The 16,119-nt window shown below is 48.9% G+C and overlaps 1 protein-coding gene across 3 annotated transcripts in view; it reads left to right on the forward strand.

The window, feature by feature from the left end:
* The first annotated feature begins 875 nt into the window (after positions 1–875).
* The window catches only part of DHX38 (DEAH-box helicase 38), an 81,463-nt gene continuing 66,219 nt past the window's right edge, over positions 876–16,119 (forward strand). The window contains exons 1-3 of one of the 3 annotated variants that reach the window (XM_068260860.1): positions 876–985; positions 13,721–14,088; positions 14,960–15,126. In XM_068260860.1, coding sequence (XP_068116961.1) covers positions 13,790–14,088; positions 14,960–15,126 — 466 coding nt within the window. In that variant the 5' untranslated portion in view covers positions 876–985; positions 13,721–13,789. Of the gene's footprint in view, positions 1,006–1,031; positions 1,106–13,720; positions 14,089–14,959; positions 15,127–16,119 lie in introns of those variants that run through there. The other 2 variants (XM_068260861.1, XM_068260862.1) reach the window with 2 other exon arrangements.

Below are 16,119 nucleotides of genomic sequence, written 5' to 3' on the forward strand. Positions count from 1 at the left end.
GGGGTTGGGGGCCCTGGGGCACCTCATAGTATAATAGCAATCAGCAGGGCTGGATTTACCATAAGGCAATGTAGGCACGTGCTTCAGGCACCTGATGATGGAAAGGTGACTCACTTCTCTCCCCTAGTGCCTCCCTCCCTCCTTCCCTGTGCAGAGCCCCGAGCAGAGCATAAATGACAGATTACTCACCCAGCTCTGAATTCAACTGACGAGATCTCCCTTCAGCCAGGGGAATCTCTGGCTACCTAATATTCGGGGACATCTCAAGCTAATATTAAGGGTACTTCTTGTTACCTAATACTAAGGGGCACCTGTGGCTACCTACGCTGGGCAGGGAAAGTCAGCCAGCCAGCACACTTGCAGTGCACTTTGGTGGGGGTTTGGGGGATCATTGGGGTTGAAGTCTAGGGTGCCAGGACATCTGTGCCTATAGGCTCCTGTGACGTAAATCCGGGCCTGGCAATCGGTGTGAAGGCTGGGGTGGTGGTAGGCACACTTTGGTGTCCAAGCCTTGAGTGCTGGATTGTGAGCTCCTCTGAGGACAGTCAGTGACATGACTGTACTCTGTAAAGTGCTGCAGAAGATGTCAGCGCTACATAAATACATAATAAAACTATGGTAGGACATTAGGCTATGACTATGGTAGGATTAGACTGTGAGCTCCTCTGAGGACAGAAAGTGACACGACCATGTACTGAGTAAAGTGCTGCAGAAGAAGTCAGTGCTATATTACATAATGCAGTCACAGATTAAAGCAGTGAGCACACAGGAATCTAAGTGACTCTCCTCCAGTAATCACAGCGAAGTCTTTCAGATCAGCATACAGGAAGTGCTGCAGTCACATGACTCTGACATCAGGAAGGATTGCGTCCATGAGTCCCAACATGGCCGTCGGGAGCGGAAGTGCTGTCTGTAGTTGTGAATAAAGTTTTGTTGAGAGCACAGCGGAATGCTGGGATGATGGCGGCGCCCAGACGTTGAGGATGTGAGTTCAGCCGGCTACCGGTATTTATTGACGGGATGGGAGGGATGGGGAGCTGTTAGTATGACGTCACGTCTGTGGGGGGATCCTTGGATGGAGCTGAGAGCGTCCTGTACCCCCCAGGTACCTCATTTCCCTCCACTGCACTGTGTGTGTGGCCATGTAGCCCCCCAGACTATACCCCCTGATCATGTACTGGTCACCCCATTACTGTACCCCCTGATCATGTGCTCATCACTCCATCACTGTACCCACTGTCCATGTATCCCCCCTCCCCACACTATTCACCCTGATCATGTACCCATCACCCCACCACTGTACCTCATGTCCATGTATCCCCCCTCCCTACACTATACACCCTGATCATGTACCCATCAGCCTGCCACTGTACCCCCTGTTCATGTATCCCCCCTCACCACACTATACACCCTGATCATGTACCGATCACCCCACCACTGTACCCCCTGATCATGTAGAGATCACCCCACCACTGTACCCCCTGATCATGTAGCGATCACCCCACCACTGTACCCCCTGATCATGTAGCGATCACCCCACCACTGTACCCCCTGATCATGTAGCGATCACCCCACCACTGTACCCCCTGATCATGTACCGATCACCCCACCACTGTACCCCCTGATCATGTACTGATCACCTCACCACTGTACCCCCTGATCATGTACCCATCACCCCACCACTGTACCCCCTGATCATGTGCCCATCACCCCACCACTGTACCCCTGTCCATGTATCCCCCCTCCCCATACTACATCTCCTGATCATGTACCCCATGTCCATGTATCCCTTCACCCCACACTATACCCCCTGATCATGTACCCATCACCCCACCACTGTCCATGTATCCCCCCACCCCACACCTTCTGATCATGTACCCAGCGTCCATGTATCCCTTCACCCCACATTTTACCCCCTGATCATGTACCCATTACCCCACCACTGTACCCCTTATCCATGTATCCCCTGCCCCACACTACACCTCCTGATCATGTACCCACGACTGTACCCCCTGTCCATGTATCCTTTCACCCCACACTATACCCCATGAGCATGTAGCCCTCACCCTTCCACTGCACCCCCTATCCATGTATCCCCTCACCCCACACTACACCTCCTGATCCTGTACCCATCACCCCACCACTGTACCCCCTATCCATGTATCCTCCACACTACACCTCCTGATCATGTACCCCTCCACTGTACCTCCTATCCATGTATCCTCCACCCCACACTATACCCCCTGATCCTGTATCCCTGCCCCCATCTCTACACTACACCCCCTATCATAGTATCCCTTACCCCACACTACACCTACTGATCATGTACCCCTCACCCCTTCACTGTACCCCCTATCCATGTATCACCCTGCCTCACACTACACTTCCTGATCATGTACCCCTCACCCCTCCACTGTACTCCCTATCCATGTATCCCCCACACTACACCTCCTGATCCTGTATCCCCCCATCCCTCACCCCACCACTGCAGTTTATTATCTTCTCCCTTTACCCACTTCATTCCACCCTCTACTTCATCATCTGTCCTTGTAATGTAAGTATTTGTATAGCATCATCATCACTTGTGGTTGGCCCAGTGCACACCAAAACCGCTAGCAGATCCTCAAGACGCTAGAGGTTTTTGGAGCTGATTTCAGAGCGACTCTAGGCATGTTTAGAGATGTTTTCTAAACATGCCTAGTGTTTTTGGGAGCGTTTTTGTGTAGCAGATTACAAATACTGTTACAGTGAAAGCTGTTACTGAACAGCTTCTGTAACAAAAACGCCTGGAAAACTGCTCTGATGTAGCGTTTTTCACAGCGGTTTGCGTTTTTCCTCTACTTTAAATTGAGGACGAAACGCTTCTGCAAACCCGAACGTGCAGCAGGAGGCCGTTGGCAGTAGAAGACATCTAGAGACATATATAGATAGCAGCAACAAACAATAGCATCAGTTAACATCATACACAATCGCATCACACATCACATTATTATAGAGTTCCACAGTTCTAAAAGTGACATACGGTAACCAACAGTAGGCCTGTGGGGCTGTTGACTGGATGGCTGTTAAAGCCAGTTACAGGACCTGGGCCGCAGCATCCTGAGGTGAGTGTTGCACTGATGGAAGTATGTGGAGGGAATTAAGGAGGCTGACGGCAGAAGGGAAGATAAGTTTCTGTGTCTTGTGGTCTTTGTGTGGATGGCTGAAGCCTCCGACCCAATGGAAGCAGTCCGAAGTAGTGGTGGCCTGGGTGTGAAGGGTCGTTGGCAATCCTCAATGGCCTGCATTGCAGTCTTTTGTTGTGAAGGAGGGCAAGTGAGGGGAGGGGGCTACTGATGATCCTCTCTGCCGCCCTGATAATCCTCTGAAGTTTGTTCCTGTCGCTGGCGGTGGCACCATCGTGCCATACCAAGATGGAAGAACAGAGGATCGATTCGATTGTGGTAGAGTAGAAGCTAGTCATAATCTCTCGGGCCATGCCAATCTTCCTCAGCTGGCGGAGGAAGTAGTCTCTGCTGGGCTTTCCGCTGGGTGGCAGTGATGTTGGTCTTCCAGCTGAGGTCACTGGAGATGGTGGTGCCCAGAAGATGGGCGCAGGGCACTCTAGCTACCTCAGTTCCATCAATATAGATTGGAGGTGGGGTGGGAGCAGATTTCCTGAAGTCAACGATTAGCTCAACAGTTTTTGCAGTGTTAAGTACCAGCCTGTTCTCCTTGCACCAGTTGCAGATTCTCTCCACCTGCTGACAGTACTCCTGGATGTTATCCTTTGTGACAAGGCCAACGATGGTGGTGTCGTCAGCGAACTTGATGACCTTGACAGAGTCTGCCCCGGATCTTCAGTTGTTCTTGTAGAGGGAGAACAGCAGTGGGGACAGGACACAACCTTGAGGAGCATCTGTGTTTGTGGTCATAGCTTGTGAGTGGATGTCGCTCAGCTTAACGACTTGGGACCTGTTGGTGAGAAAGTCTGTGATCCAACGGCATAGGTCTGAGTGGACTCCCAGGTGCAGCTCGATCATCCTGGAGAATGCGTGGGCCGATCGTGTTGAAGGTAGAGCTGAAGTCTAGGAGTAGTATCCTAGCGTACGTCTCCGGCCTGTCGAGGTGTTCATTGATGAGTTCCACGCAGATGTTTATTGGTGAAGATGGCGGAGAGGATGGGAGCGAGTTGCCGAGCTCAGGTTTCCAGGCAGGCTGGAGATACTACATCAGGACCGGAGGCTTTCCTGGCATTTAGTGTTGATAGGAGGCGCAGGACATCTATCTCGCTCACCACCGAAGGAGGAGGTGGGCTGCGGATGTTGTTCACAGGGCATGGAGGGGAGGTGGACGGTACCAAGTGCCACCCTGGTGCTTCCTGGCGTTTGAACCTGCAGTAGAATCCGCTAAGTTCTTCAGCAAGTTCCAGGCTTGGTGTTGAGGCGGGAGCTTATAATTAGTGGCAGCCTTCAGTCCCTTCCATACAGCGCATGGGTTGTGTGGGCATAGGTTGTGTTTCATCCTCTGTGTACTCGTTTTTGGCAGCCCTCAGTCCGCGTTTAAGGTCGTTTCTTGCCCTTCTGTAGAGGAAGGGTATGGCCAGGAGTGATGCCTGTTAGAGAGCATTGTAGAGGAGGAGTATGGCCACACTACCATTCGCCCTACCTCTCAAGCCCGCTGTCTGGGTGTCACCCTGGACTCCACACTCTCCTTCACTTCCCACATCCAAAACCTCACAAAGTCCTGCAACTTCCACCTTCGTAACATCTGTAAGATTCGCCCTTTCCTGACCTCTGCCACCACCAAACTCCTCATCCATGCCCTCATAATTTCCCGCCTTGACTACTACAATGCCCTGCTGTCTGGTCTCCCTATGACCCGAACAGCCCCACTGCAGTCCATCATGAATGCGGCAGCCAGAATTATCCACTGCTCCCATCGCTCCACCACGGCAGATCCCCTCCTAGAATCCCTCCACTGGCTTCCTATCCAGTCCAGAATCAGATTCAAGATACTGTGTCTGACCTACAAATCTGTCCACAAAACCTGTCCAACCTACATTTCCGATCTTACTCAGAGGTACACTCCGCTCTTCCAATGAACTTCGCCTAACCACCCCCCGCATCACCCAGTCCCATGCACGCCTCCAGGACTTCTCAAGAGCTGCTCCAACACTATGGAACTCCCTACCTCCACCCATTAGGGCAGCCCCCTTCTTCAACATCTTCAAGAAAGCCCTCAAAACTCACCTTTTCACTCTGGCCTACTACCCCTCACAAGTGCTTTCAACCTACAGCTGAACTCTGGTCCCCTACCATTCGTGTCCTTACCTCTCCCTCTAGATTGTAAGCTTTTGGGCAGGGTCCTCCTCCTTTTGTGTCCTACCTGATCTGGCACCTCCATTACTGTGAACCCATGCCATGCATTTGAGTGAACCTAACTTGCCTAATCTCCATGCTTCATCCAGTGACTAAGCATAACCTTGTACTAATACTGTGCTGTGTGATCTGGTTTTCTTGTATTCCTGTATTGTCATATTGCTGTATGTCACCCCTAAATATTGTCTGTAACCTAAATTAATGTTCAGCGCTGCGTAATATGTTGGCGCTTTATAAATACAATAAATAATAATAATAATATTAGAGAACATTGTAGAGGAAGGGTGTGGCTAGGAGTGATGCCTGTTAGAGAGCAGTGTAGAGGAAGGGTATGGCCAGGAGTGAAGCCTGTTAGAGAGCAGTGTAGAGGAAGGGTATGGCCAGGAGTGAAGCCTGTTAGAGAGCAGTGTAGAGGAAGGGTATGGCTAAGAGGGAAGCCTATTAGAGAGCAGTGTAGAGGAAAGGTGTGGCTAGGAGTGATGCCTGTTAGAGAGCAGTGTAGAGGAAAGGTGTGGCTAGGAGTGATGCCTGTTAAGGTCCGTACACACGCCGGACTGGAGGCATGACGGGTCCGTCGACACCTCCCGCTGGGTGGGCGTTCCAACGACAGTCCGGCGTGTGTACAGTCTGTCTGGCCGGCGGATCGCTCAGAAACAGCCGTATCAGTCTGCAGACAGACTGTACACACGCCGGACTGTCGTTGGAACTCCCACCCAGCGGGAGGTGACGACGGACCCGTCATGCCTCCAGTCCGGCGTGTGTACGGACCTTAACAGGCATCACTCCTAGCCACACCTTTCCTCTACACTGCTCTCTAACAGGCATCACTCCTAGCCACACCTGGGGCTGGTGTTTGTGTGGTGTGTTTTTTTTATTTTTAAAAACTGCTGAGTATCCATTCTTTCACTTCTGTTGTACGCGGTATGAGGACACAGGACCACTATGGGAATTATTCCCAAAGCCTTTTCACTGGTTTTCACCTTATCTATGTTACATTTTTAAAGCGGAATATAACCCTGCATTTCAACTTTGCTCTAAAACATTATTTAAAGCATATTATATGCAACCAGCATTTTTTTTTTTACAACACCAGCATTGGAAGGGTTAAACACAGAGGTTTAAAGTTCCATGGAGAGATATGCAGAAGTTCAGATAGATACATTTTAACTAAATAGAATGTAACAAGTAATGTTACACACTCTTTGGCTGTCCTCCAGCTCCTTCTCAGTCAGAGAGATGAGTCACATTCAACACTTAGATACATTTATGTAAACAAAATGTATCTATGTCAGCTTCGGATGCCTCTGCAGAAATCTCCAGGAACTTTAAAGCCCTGTGTAACCCTTCCAATGCTGGTCTAGTAAAAAAAAAAATGCTGGTTGCATATAATATACTGTAAATAATGTTTTAGAGCAAAGTTGAAATGCAGGGTTATATTCCGCTTTTTTAAGCTCCCAAAGAGCAAAAATATAGTATATTACAATTAAGGTAAGAAAAGTAATATTGAAATTAAGTTAATCAGGAACAACTTACTTTGAGTGATTATTTTGCTTGTAAAGCTACATACACACTTCCAACAAGTGCACATGTCCACCCGCACGACTTGACGTATTGCATGTCCACACGTCCGGACAGATGAACGACTAACTCATTTACATACTGCACACGCAAGCGGAACGACGGACTACACATTGAAATCAAGTACAAGTCGTTTACAAGTCGTTAAAATGTCTCTTACACACGCATCAACTGCACAATATCAGACCAACCCTCGTGTGAATAGATCCGACAGTTTGATCATTCGAAACACCTGTTATCAGTCGCTCGTCGAGTTGTTTGCACGCGTACACATGCCTGCATGTCGTCCAACAGTCTAAAACGGACTAAAGTCAGACGACAATCGGGTAGTTTGGTTGAGCGTTTGTACGGGCCTTAATTGTAAACCAACCGTAACCAACAATTGAACTTCATCCTAATCAGTAGCTGATACCCCCTTTCCCATGAGAAATCTTTTCTTTTTCACAAACTGATCATCGGGGGCGCTGTATGCCTGATATTGTGGTAAAACCCCTCCCACAGTGTGATGTCAGGACCATGGTTCTGACATCACACTGTGGGAGCCTTGTTGCGTTGTGGGAAATAACCGCTGTATACAGCTGTTTCCAACTGACAAAAAAGCAAGCAGCACCTCCTTTCAGTGACATCACCTGCCAGCAATAAAAATGTCGCCATGTGATAAATGTCAGAATGTAAATCAGGGAGAGGAAAGATTTACAATGGGCAAACACTAACTATATAATTTATACCTACCGTATATTCTGGCGTAGAAGACGACAACCCAACTTTTCCAGTTAAAATATAGAGTTTGGGAGTGATGTGCAAGAATAGATTGCGCTGTGCCCATAAAACACGCCTCTTTCACCCGTCTGGCCCCGCCCTTGCATCCTATTTACCTCCTTCTCTGCCTCTCAGATCTCACACATGTGCGCCTGCGCTGCTTCACTACAGTCCTCAGCAGCGAGATCTGAGAGGCGGTAACAGGATAGGAGTATCACCTGGCATCAATGACACCCGGCGTATAAGACGACCCCTCACTTTTCAGAAGGTTTTCAAGGCTTAAAGGGATACTGTAGTGGGTTGGGGGAAAAGGAGTTGAACTTACCCGGGGCTTCTAATGGTCCCCCGCAGACATCCTGCGCCCGCACAGCCACTCACCGATGCTCCGGCCCCGCCTCTGGTTCACCTTTGGAATTTCAGTCTTTAAAGTCTGAAAAACACTGCGCCTACGTTGTCGTGTCCTCAATCCCGCTGATGTCACCAGGAGCGTACTGGGCAGGCACAGACCATACTGGGCCTGCGCAGTACGCTCCTGGTGACATCAGCTGGAGCGAGGACACGGCAATGCAGGCGCAGTGGTTTTCAGACTTTAAAGTCTGAAATTCCAGAGGTGAACCAGAGGCGGGACCAGAGCATCGGTGAGTGGCTACGCAGGCACAGGGTGTCTGCGGGGGACCATTAGAAGCCCCGGGTAAGTTCAACTCCTTTTCCCCTGACCCCCCCCCCCCCCCCCCTACAGTATCCCTTTTAAAGGAGTTATCAAGTTTCTATAAGTAGAATAAGGGCTACTTATCCGGGGCTTCCTCCAGCCCTAAGCTCCCAGCATGTCCCTAGCCACAGTTCTGCATGCAGCTGTTCGCCGCCGTGGCCTTCCGGTAACCGCCAATGACGTCAGGCCGACCTGGAGGTCGGCCTGTACTGCGCCTGCGTGAGCCAATCACCGCCACGTGGACTGTAGCATACTGCGCAGGCACAGAACTACTGTGCCTGCGCAGTACGCTCTGGTCCACGTGGCGGTGATTGACAGCGTAGTACAGGCTGACCTCTAGGTCGGCCTGACGTCATCACGGTGCGGGAGGCAGAGGCGGCGAACGGCTGTGTGCAGAGCTGCGGCGAGGGACATACTGGGTAAGTAGCCCTTATTTTAGTTATAGAAGCCTGATAACTCCTTTAAAAAGTAGTCTTGCACGCCGGAATATACAGTAATTAGTGTAAAAATCAAGCACTTTTTTATTACATTATTTTCACTGGAATTCCTTTTTAAATGTGCTGAAAGGATATTTGTATCAGGTGATAAATTAAATCATTTATGAGAAGTTTTTAGAGCTCAGAGTGGGGTTACCCTTAGTTACAAGCTTTTCTGCATGTTGCTTTGGATTGTGAGGTTACGCGGTCAGATAAATAAGACTGCTTTGTACATGACAACTTATGTAGAGCTTGTTTTGTATGACCTGCACTCCTCTGTGAGGTTTTCCTGCAGTGTCATTTGACCAATGTTGAACTGGGATTTTGTGGTTTTATCTGCCAAGTTTCATGATTAATATGGCGAGGGCAGGTATTAGTGAGAGGAAAGTCCACTACGGATGTGACCGAGCTGCAACAGTGTAAAGGTACGCACAATAACTGTCACTCAACGGGATCTGGACGTGATCCCTCAGGTAAAGCCCCATCTATGCGGTACAATTTTACGTCAGATCGATGGATCTTTTATATAATTTCCGATCGGATTCCAATTGATTTTGCAATGGATATTGGGTACTTATAAATGCAAAATAGATCGGAAACAATTTGGACAGCTACACACAATGCTATTTCTTATTAGAGCACTGGTCGATCTGAGGGAAAATTGTACCGTGTAGATGGGGCTTAACAGTTCGGGACTGGGATCTGTACAGACACATTGCTAGGCTATAGCTTTGCTATGCATCCTGTTGCTGTGAAGGTGGGAGGAGACGTGAGGGACAATGGCGCTGTGCATGATGGGTTGGCTTTTAGTGGGTGGAGCAATGAGCTAAGTGCAATTGCACGAGTTGCTCTGGCACTCCTCATCTTTTGGCAGCGTATCAGGGCAGTTGTGAAGCTGGTCATACATTTTGATTTTGCGGGCCGATTGGCCATTTGTGCCGCGGCAAGCATGCCCAAATGACGAATCGACTGATTTTATGTGGAAATTAGTTGAATGTATTGATTGAGCGTGCTGGAAGATCTCGCTCCGACGTGGTTGATTGAGTAGGCAGTGTTAACTGTTTGCGAGATTGTGACATACGGGAAGGACCTCGGGCCGCTGTCTTCAACCCCCCCCCCCCCCCCCCAAATGTTCATGTGCCGCCTGGGTGCCCTTGCATTGGCAATCTCGCCTGCCCCAGCTGCGGTGCTGCCTGGTCTTGTCCATTGTCTCTCTGGGGCAATTTTAGACGCGAGTGACATCTCATTTGCCACGTGGTGTACACGCCCTCAGCACTCACTCAGGGGAAGCAATGGACAAGACCAGGAGCAGCTGGACAGTTTTGGCAGCTGGAGCTCTGTGCTTCTTTGTTCGTCATCCTTGCTGTCCAGGGAATGCGACGCAACCATCGCCAACACCACAACTCGAAGGAGTCGATTTTTCTTCTATCTGCTTTTTTTTTTTTAATATATTTTTTTTAAGGTTCCAACTTTCGCAGCCATTCATGATTATGGGGAAAACTGCATGAACCAGTCTACATTTGGTCGTAATGCTAATGTCTTTGCTTTTCCATACTTGGTTCATGCTACCCATCGTGTTTGTGCCGAGGGTTATCCGACGTTTTATTTCATGATTGCAATCTCTATTTCGATCGATCTGAGACATAGTTTTAGGTAAACCTATTACCTCCAAAGGAGGTCTGACTGGAAATTTGTGGGGATGGAGACACCCTGAGTATTAAATAAGTTTTCCGTTGGCATAAAATCCATAAAAAAGAGGTATTCTCTTTGCTCTCCAGAAAAAAGGACACCTGTTTAGTTGGAAAAATTTTAATTAAAAATAGACAATGCGTTTCACAGGTACTAGCCCACTTCCTCAGTACAGTCAATACACAGTGCCTTGCAACAGTGTGCATTGAGTATGGGTGCACTTTTAACAAAGGCACTATTACAAGGCACTGTGTATTGACCTGAGGAAGCAGGCTAGTACCTCTGAAACGCGTTGTCTATTTGTTTTGCTTTAAAAACTTTCCAGTTGAACTGTCCTATCTTCTGGAGAGGTAAGAGAATACCTCCTTTTTTTTTTTTTTTTTATGACAATAGGAAGCTATTATTTAAAGGATGCCTTAGTCCTAACAATATGGCAAAAATCACAGCTTGTGTTTGGTATGGGGAGTAGTACAGAAGCTTACGCACCGCATACGAGAGATATCGGCGCGGGAGACTTGGGCACAGAATACAGCTGCTATATGGCTGATCCTGCTGCTGCACAAGTTCCCGGCCGTGTTAAATACTATTCCCCCTCCAGGCCGCCATGGATGGTGGGGAATGAAATAATTCGGCTTAAAAGTAACTTCAACTCCGTCTTCTGACGGCACCGTAGTTACTCCCTGCACACTGCTATAGCCGTAATTCCTATTACGGCCTATGGTGTCACCGGCCTATGGTGTCACCGGCTGCGCCCAAATCTCCAGCGCTGGAATCACCTTGTTCATACCGTGCTTCCCTTGCCCCGGCATCAGCCTGCGCTTTGCTGTAAATCGGCCTGGTTGGAAGTCCTGGTCAGTGCATGTGCAGTATGTCTGCAGGAATACGTGCGCACTCCCGCGGGAAGACTTACCCAGCGTGCGCACACTGGGCTTCAGGGAGTGTGGTCACAAGGAGCCCAAGCGGACATACTGCGCATGCGCAGCGAAGAATGTCCGAATCAGAGGGTGCGCGCTGGGTAGGTCTTCCTGCTAGAGTGCACACGTACACACACGGACAAAACTGTGCATGTGACAACCCCGCCAACCAGTACTTAGGAACGGGCCACTTTACAGCTAAACGGAGGCTGACGCTGGGGCAAGGGAGTTGCGGTAAGCTTCTGCACTACTCCCCATACACACCCAGGGCGCCATTTTTGCCATATTGTTAGGGCTAAGGTATCCTTTAATACTCTGTGTGCCTCCACCCCAATAAACAGAACACAGGGCAGCTTCTCAGGTCTTGTGGAGTCTGGATCTGGGTCACACTTGGGGAACCTGCACAGTATTGGGGAGGCGACATTTCAGTGTAGGTCTTAAAGTGGACCTGAACTCTTGCACAGGGCTCAAGGGAAAATAACAGAAATGTTCCCGGTTTGTATTTAAAGAGTTAAGCCTGTGTAATTCCCCCTCGTTTATCTCTAATCGCTAGATGTAATTTGATCTCCCCCCTGTGTCACATGACTACCTATGACAGATAAGGCCATTTGAACGTACAGGCTGTAAACAATATGTCTGCTTCCATGAATCAGGAAGAAGAAACTGTGCAGATTTATTTTAGGATTTGTATCCGCTGTAACAAAGAAATGTTTTTTCTTTAAAGGTTATTATGCTGTTGCGTATCTTTTAGGCTACTTTCCCACCAAGACGTTGCGTTTTAGGGGACGTTACGGTCGCATAACGTGCCCCTAACGCAACGTATGGTGGTGTTGAAGTTGGACGTCAGATTGAGCTGCGTTATGTGGCTCTCAAAGCAGCCGCTCCAGGTTAGTGATAGGAAGTCCGGATCTTTTTAAGGATTTGGATCATTTGAATCGGATCATTGAAAAGATCCGGATCTTTGAACTGAATCATTTGAATCATTTTACTAGGGAAGCAGACTGGGGGTGAAATGACTAGCAGGACAGGACTTTCCCTGCACTGTACATTCATTCTGTATGTTCCTCTTTCTTCCAGACAGACATCCACTGTGAACCGAATCTTTCATTGTGATGATCCGGATAATTCGACTCACAAAAAAGATCCGGATCAAATGAACGATTCCTTCATGATCGGGACAACACTACAGTCCCACCAAGAGTCACACACAGTGCAGTGAATATTAATTAGCCAATAGCCATGTGGCTGGCCACAGAGGAGGAGGGGAGACCTCCTCCTCCAACATTATTGAGCATGTGCAAACAGTCTAACGTGGCTTAGCCCAGTATAACGTACAGCATGCAGCACTTTGTTTAAATGTGCTGCGCTACTATGTAACGCAACGTGTGCACTGTGAACAGCACATTGATTTTACAGTGCTGTGAGTTAGGCTGCGTTACTGGCTGCTGTAACGTGGGACTTTAACGTCCCACTGTGTTCCCAGCCTTAAGGGAAGATGAAAATGTATCTCCTAGGATAGAACTCAGATGAAAAAGTTAATTGCATATGGGCCACGGTGTGGAAAACCTCTACAGCAGGGGTGTCAAACTCAAGTACGAAATCATACACTGGGACCTAGTCGTGGCCAACCTCAATGTCTACTGGCCACCTTCCTCCCTTATAAAAGTTCCCAGGTATCTAATGGCCCCTGTCTAACCCCTATACAAAGAAACCCCGGATCAAATGAACGATTCCTTCATGATCCGGACAACACTACACTTCCACCATGAGTCACCACAGTGCAGTGAATATTAGCCATGTGGCTGGCTGCAGAGGAGGAGGGGAGACCTCCTCCTCCAACATTACTGAGCATGTGCAAACAGTCTAACGTGGCTTAGCTCAGTATAACTTACAGCATGCAGCACTTTGTTTAAACGTGCTGCGTTAGTATGTAACGCAACGTGGGCACGGTGATCAGCACATTGATTTTACAGTGCTGTGAGTTAGGCTGCATTACTGGCTGCTGTAACGTGGGACTTTAACGTCCCACTGTGAAACCAGCCTTAGAGCAGAGAGGAGTTCTGAGTTCAGGTCCGCATAGTTTAGTTTTACATGTGTATGAGTATGGTTTGCCTTTAATATATTTTGGTCAGCGCTCCTCTTTAAGGTTGCATTTTTTGCCTCGTCTTCATTGAGTTGTCTGTGCAGGATGTTGGATTCCATCATTGATTGTTATTGTGTGTTTTTTGTTTTCAGAGACCACTAATGCCGAATAGCTCTATGTTTTTGCCGTGCGTGTGCTGAAGAGGGCGCTGTGCTAGCAGCATGGACGATGATGCTTCTCTGTACAGGTTGGAGGGTGTTGACCCTTCCCTCGAGAAAGGCGGCCTGGTGATCAAGAAGAAGAGCGACAGCAGTGAGCAGCATGTGTTCAAGGCCCCGGCTCCGCGCTCCTCCCTGCTGGGCCTGGACCTGCTAGCTGCGCAGAAGAGGAAAGAGCGGGAAGAGAAGGAGCGCCAGGAGGGAGACAAGAAACAGAAATCTGGCTCCAGAGACTGGGAGGAACGAGAGAAGAACTCGGACAGCTCCTCTGACAGAGTCAGCAGAGGAAGCCATGGTGACAGGTAAGCGGCCTTTTCTCCAATCCAGCTCAGGTTCACATGAAGAGACACCCTCATGGCTAGTGCACACCTTCACATCGCTGTGCAATACTTCACCCCACAGCACCTGCGCTGCTCTCCATGGCAGTGCTGACCCCATTTAAAGAACATCTGTAAAATAATAAAATAAAAAATAAATCTCCTTACCTCAGAAGGGCGAAGCCTCTGAATCCTACTAAGGCTTCCCCTGTTTCCCTGTCTCTCTCCATGCCTGGACACGGTAGTGGCCCTGGCCACGCAGCCCCCCCCCCCACCCCCAGTTATCTGATTCCAATCATCAGTGAGGGCACCCCACTATGAGGGACATGTTTGGTTCACCATTAACTCTTTATTTCCCACTTTGGTGTGCAATGGCAAGAACACTGTCCAGAGAATAGTTTGGGACATTTGAGACATTTTGCCAACAAAAATTTCACAATATGTTGGGTTAATAGAATAATGAAGGGGGGGGGGGGGGCATACTGGTTTGGGACCCCCACTCTCTGTGCAGCGCTGGGAAATGTTATAAATTATTTTTATAAGGCAGTGATAATTTTTGGCAGCAAATTGTAGCCATTGCAGCCATGAACAACTTCTTAGTCCAGGTGAGAGATGAAAAAATGGTCAATGGTTCATAGATTTTAGCCCCGGACACGAAAAGAACGTCATTGAGCAGAGATTAGGAGGATAGATACAATTGTTTGTCTTCAGTTTATTTTCACCTCAGGGTTTTTTTAAGGTGGCCCATTGCTTCAGCTCAGAAAGGAGGAGCACTGTATAGAAAGTGTGTAATGTCTCAGGCAGAGACTGATTGTTGCAGGCCTGTTCCACACTATTAACGGAACTCTTTTTCCAGACATTACAGAACAGCCCGTGTGGAGACTCCGTCCTACACCGGAGGGGTGAATGAGGAGTTCCTGGCTCGAAGTCGACAGAGAGAGCGGGATAGGAGAGAACACGGCGTCTACGCATCTTCTAAGGACGATCGGCAGCGCCGGAAGGAGCGGAGCAGCCGTGATAGAGGTGAATTACAGCTTGATGTGAAACTGTGCTCTATTTTTATTAAGATACAGAAAGGATTAACCACTTGAGGACCACAGTGGTAAACCCCCCCCCCCTAAAGACCAGGCACATTTTCTCTAAAATGGCCACTGCAGCTTTAAGGCCAAGCTGCAGGGCCGCACAACACAGCACACAAGTGTTTCCCCCCTTTTCTCCCCACCAACAGAGCTCCCTGTCTCTTCTGATCGCCCCCAAGTTGTTTTTTTTTTTATAAATATTTGATTGTTTGTTTTTTACTGTTTTTGACAGTTTTTTTTTATTTTTTATTTTTCAATCCCCTCCCTTCCCCCCCAGCCGGCCAATCACGGCGATCGGCTGTCATAGGCTTCTGCCTATGAGAGCCGATCGCTCTCTTGTCCCCCAGGGGGACAGCCATGTCACACGGCTGTCCCCAGTACAGTGCTGCTGCTGATCGCACAGTACTAACAGTAAATAGCCGCTCGGAGACTGAAGGCGGGGGGGGCGCTCCTTCCCCTGAGCAGGAGATGCGCGTGCAGCCTGCGCGCGATCTCCTGCAAAATCCAGCCCCAGGACTTGGTCCTGGGGCTGCCGCCGCAGCCACGCACATGGGCGTGGAGCGGTCTCCAGGTAGTTAATTGGCTGTGTTTGACTTGTTGGGAAACTTACCGTATTTTTCGGACTATAAGACGCTCCTGACAATAAGACGCACCTAGGTTTAGAGGACAAAAAGCAGGGGGAAAATATATATACTAAACCTGGTGCATCCATGGTGAAGGGGCATCTTGTGGTTTATGCCCCCTTTGAATCTCATGCCCCCTTGTACTGCTCCATGTGTCATCCTCTCTCCCCCTTGTGTCCTCCTCCTGATCTCCTTGTATCCTTCTCTATGCCCCTTTGAGTCCCCATGTGTCCTCAAGTTTGTCCCCCTGTGTACTCTGCATGGGTACAGTACAGGAAGTCCCAAACATTGCAGCGTGTTGTAGGTTCGTATTG

This window comes from Hyperolius riggenbachi, chromosome 11 (assembly GCF_040937935.1).
Source record: "Hyperolius riggenbachi isolate aHypRig1 chromosome 11, aHypRig1.pri, whole genome shotgun sequence".
NCBI classification, from domain to species: domain Eukaryota; kingdom Metazoa; phylum Chordata; class Amphibia; order Anura; family Hyperoliidae; genus Hyperolius; species Hyperolius riggenbachi.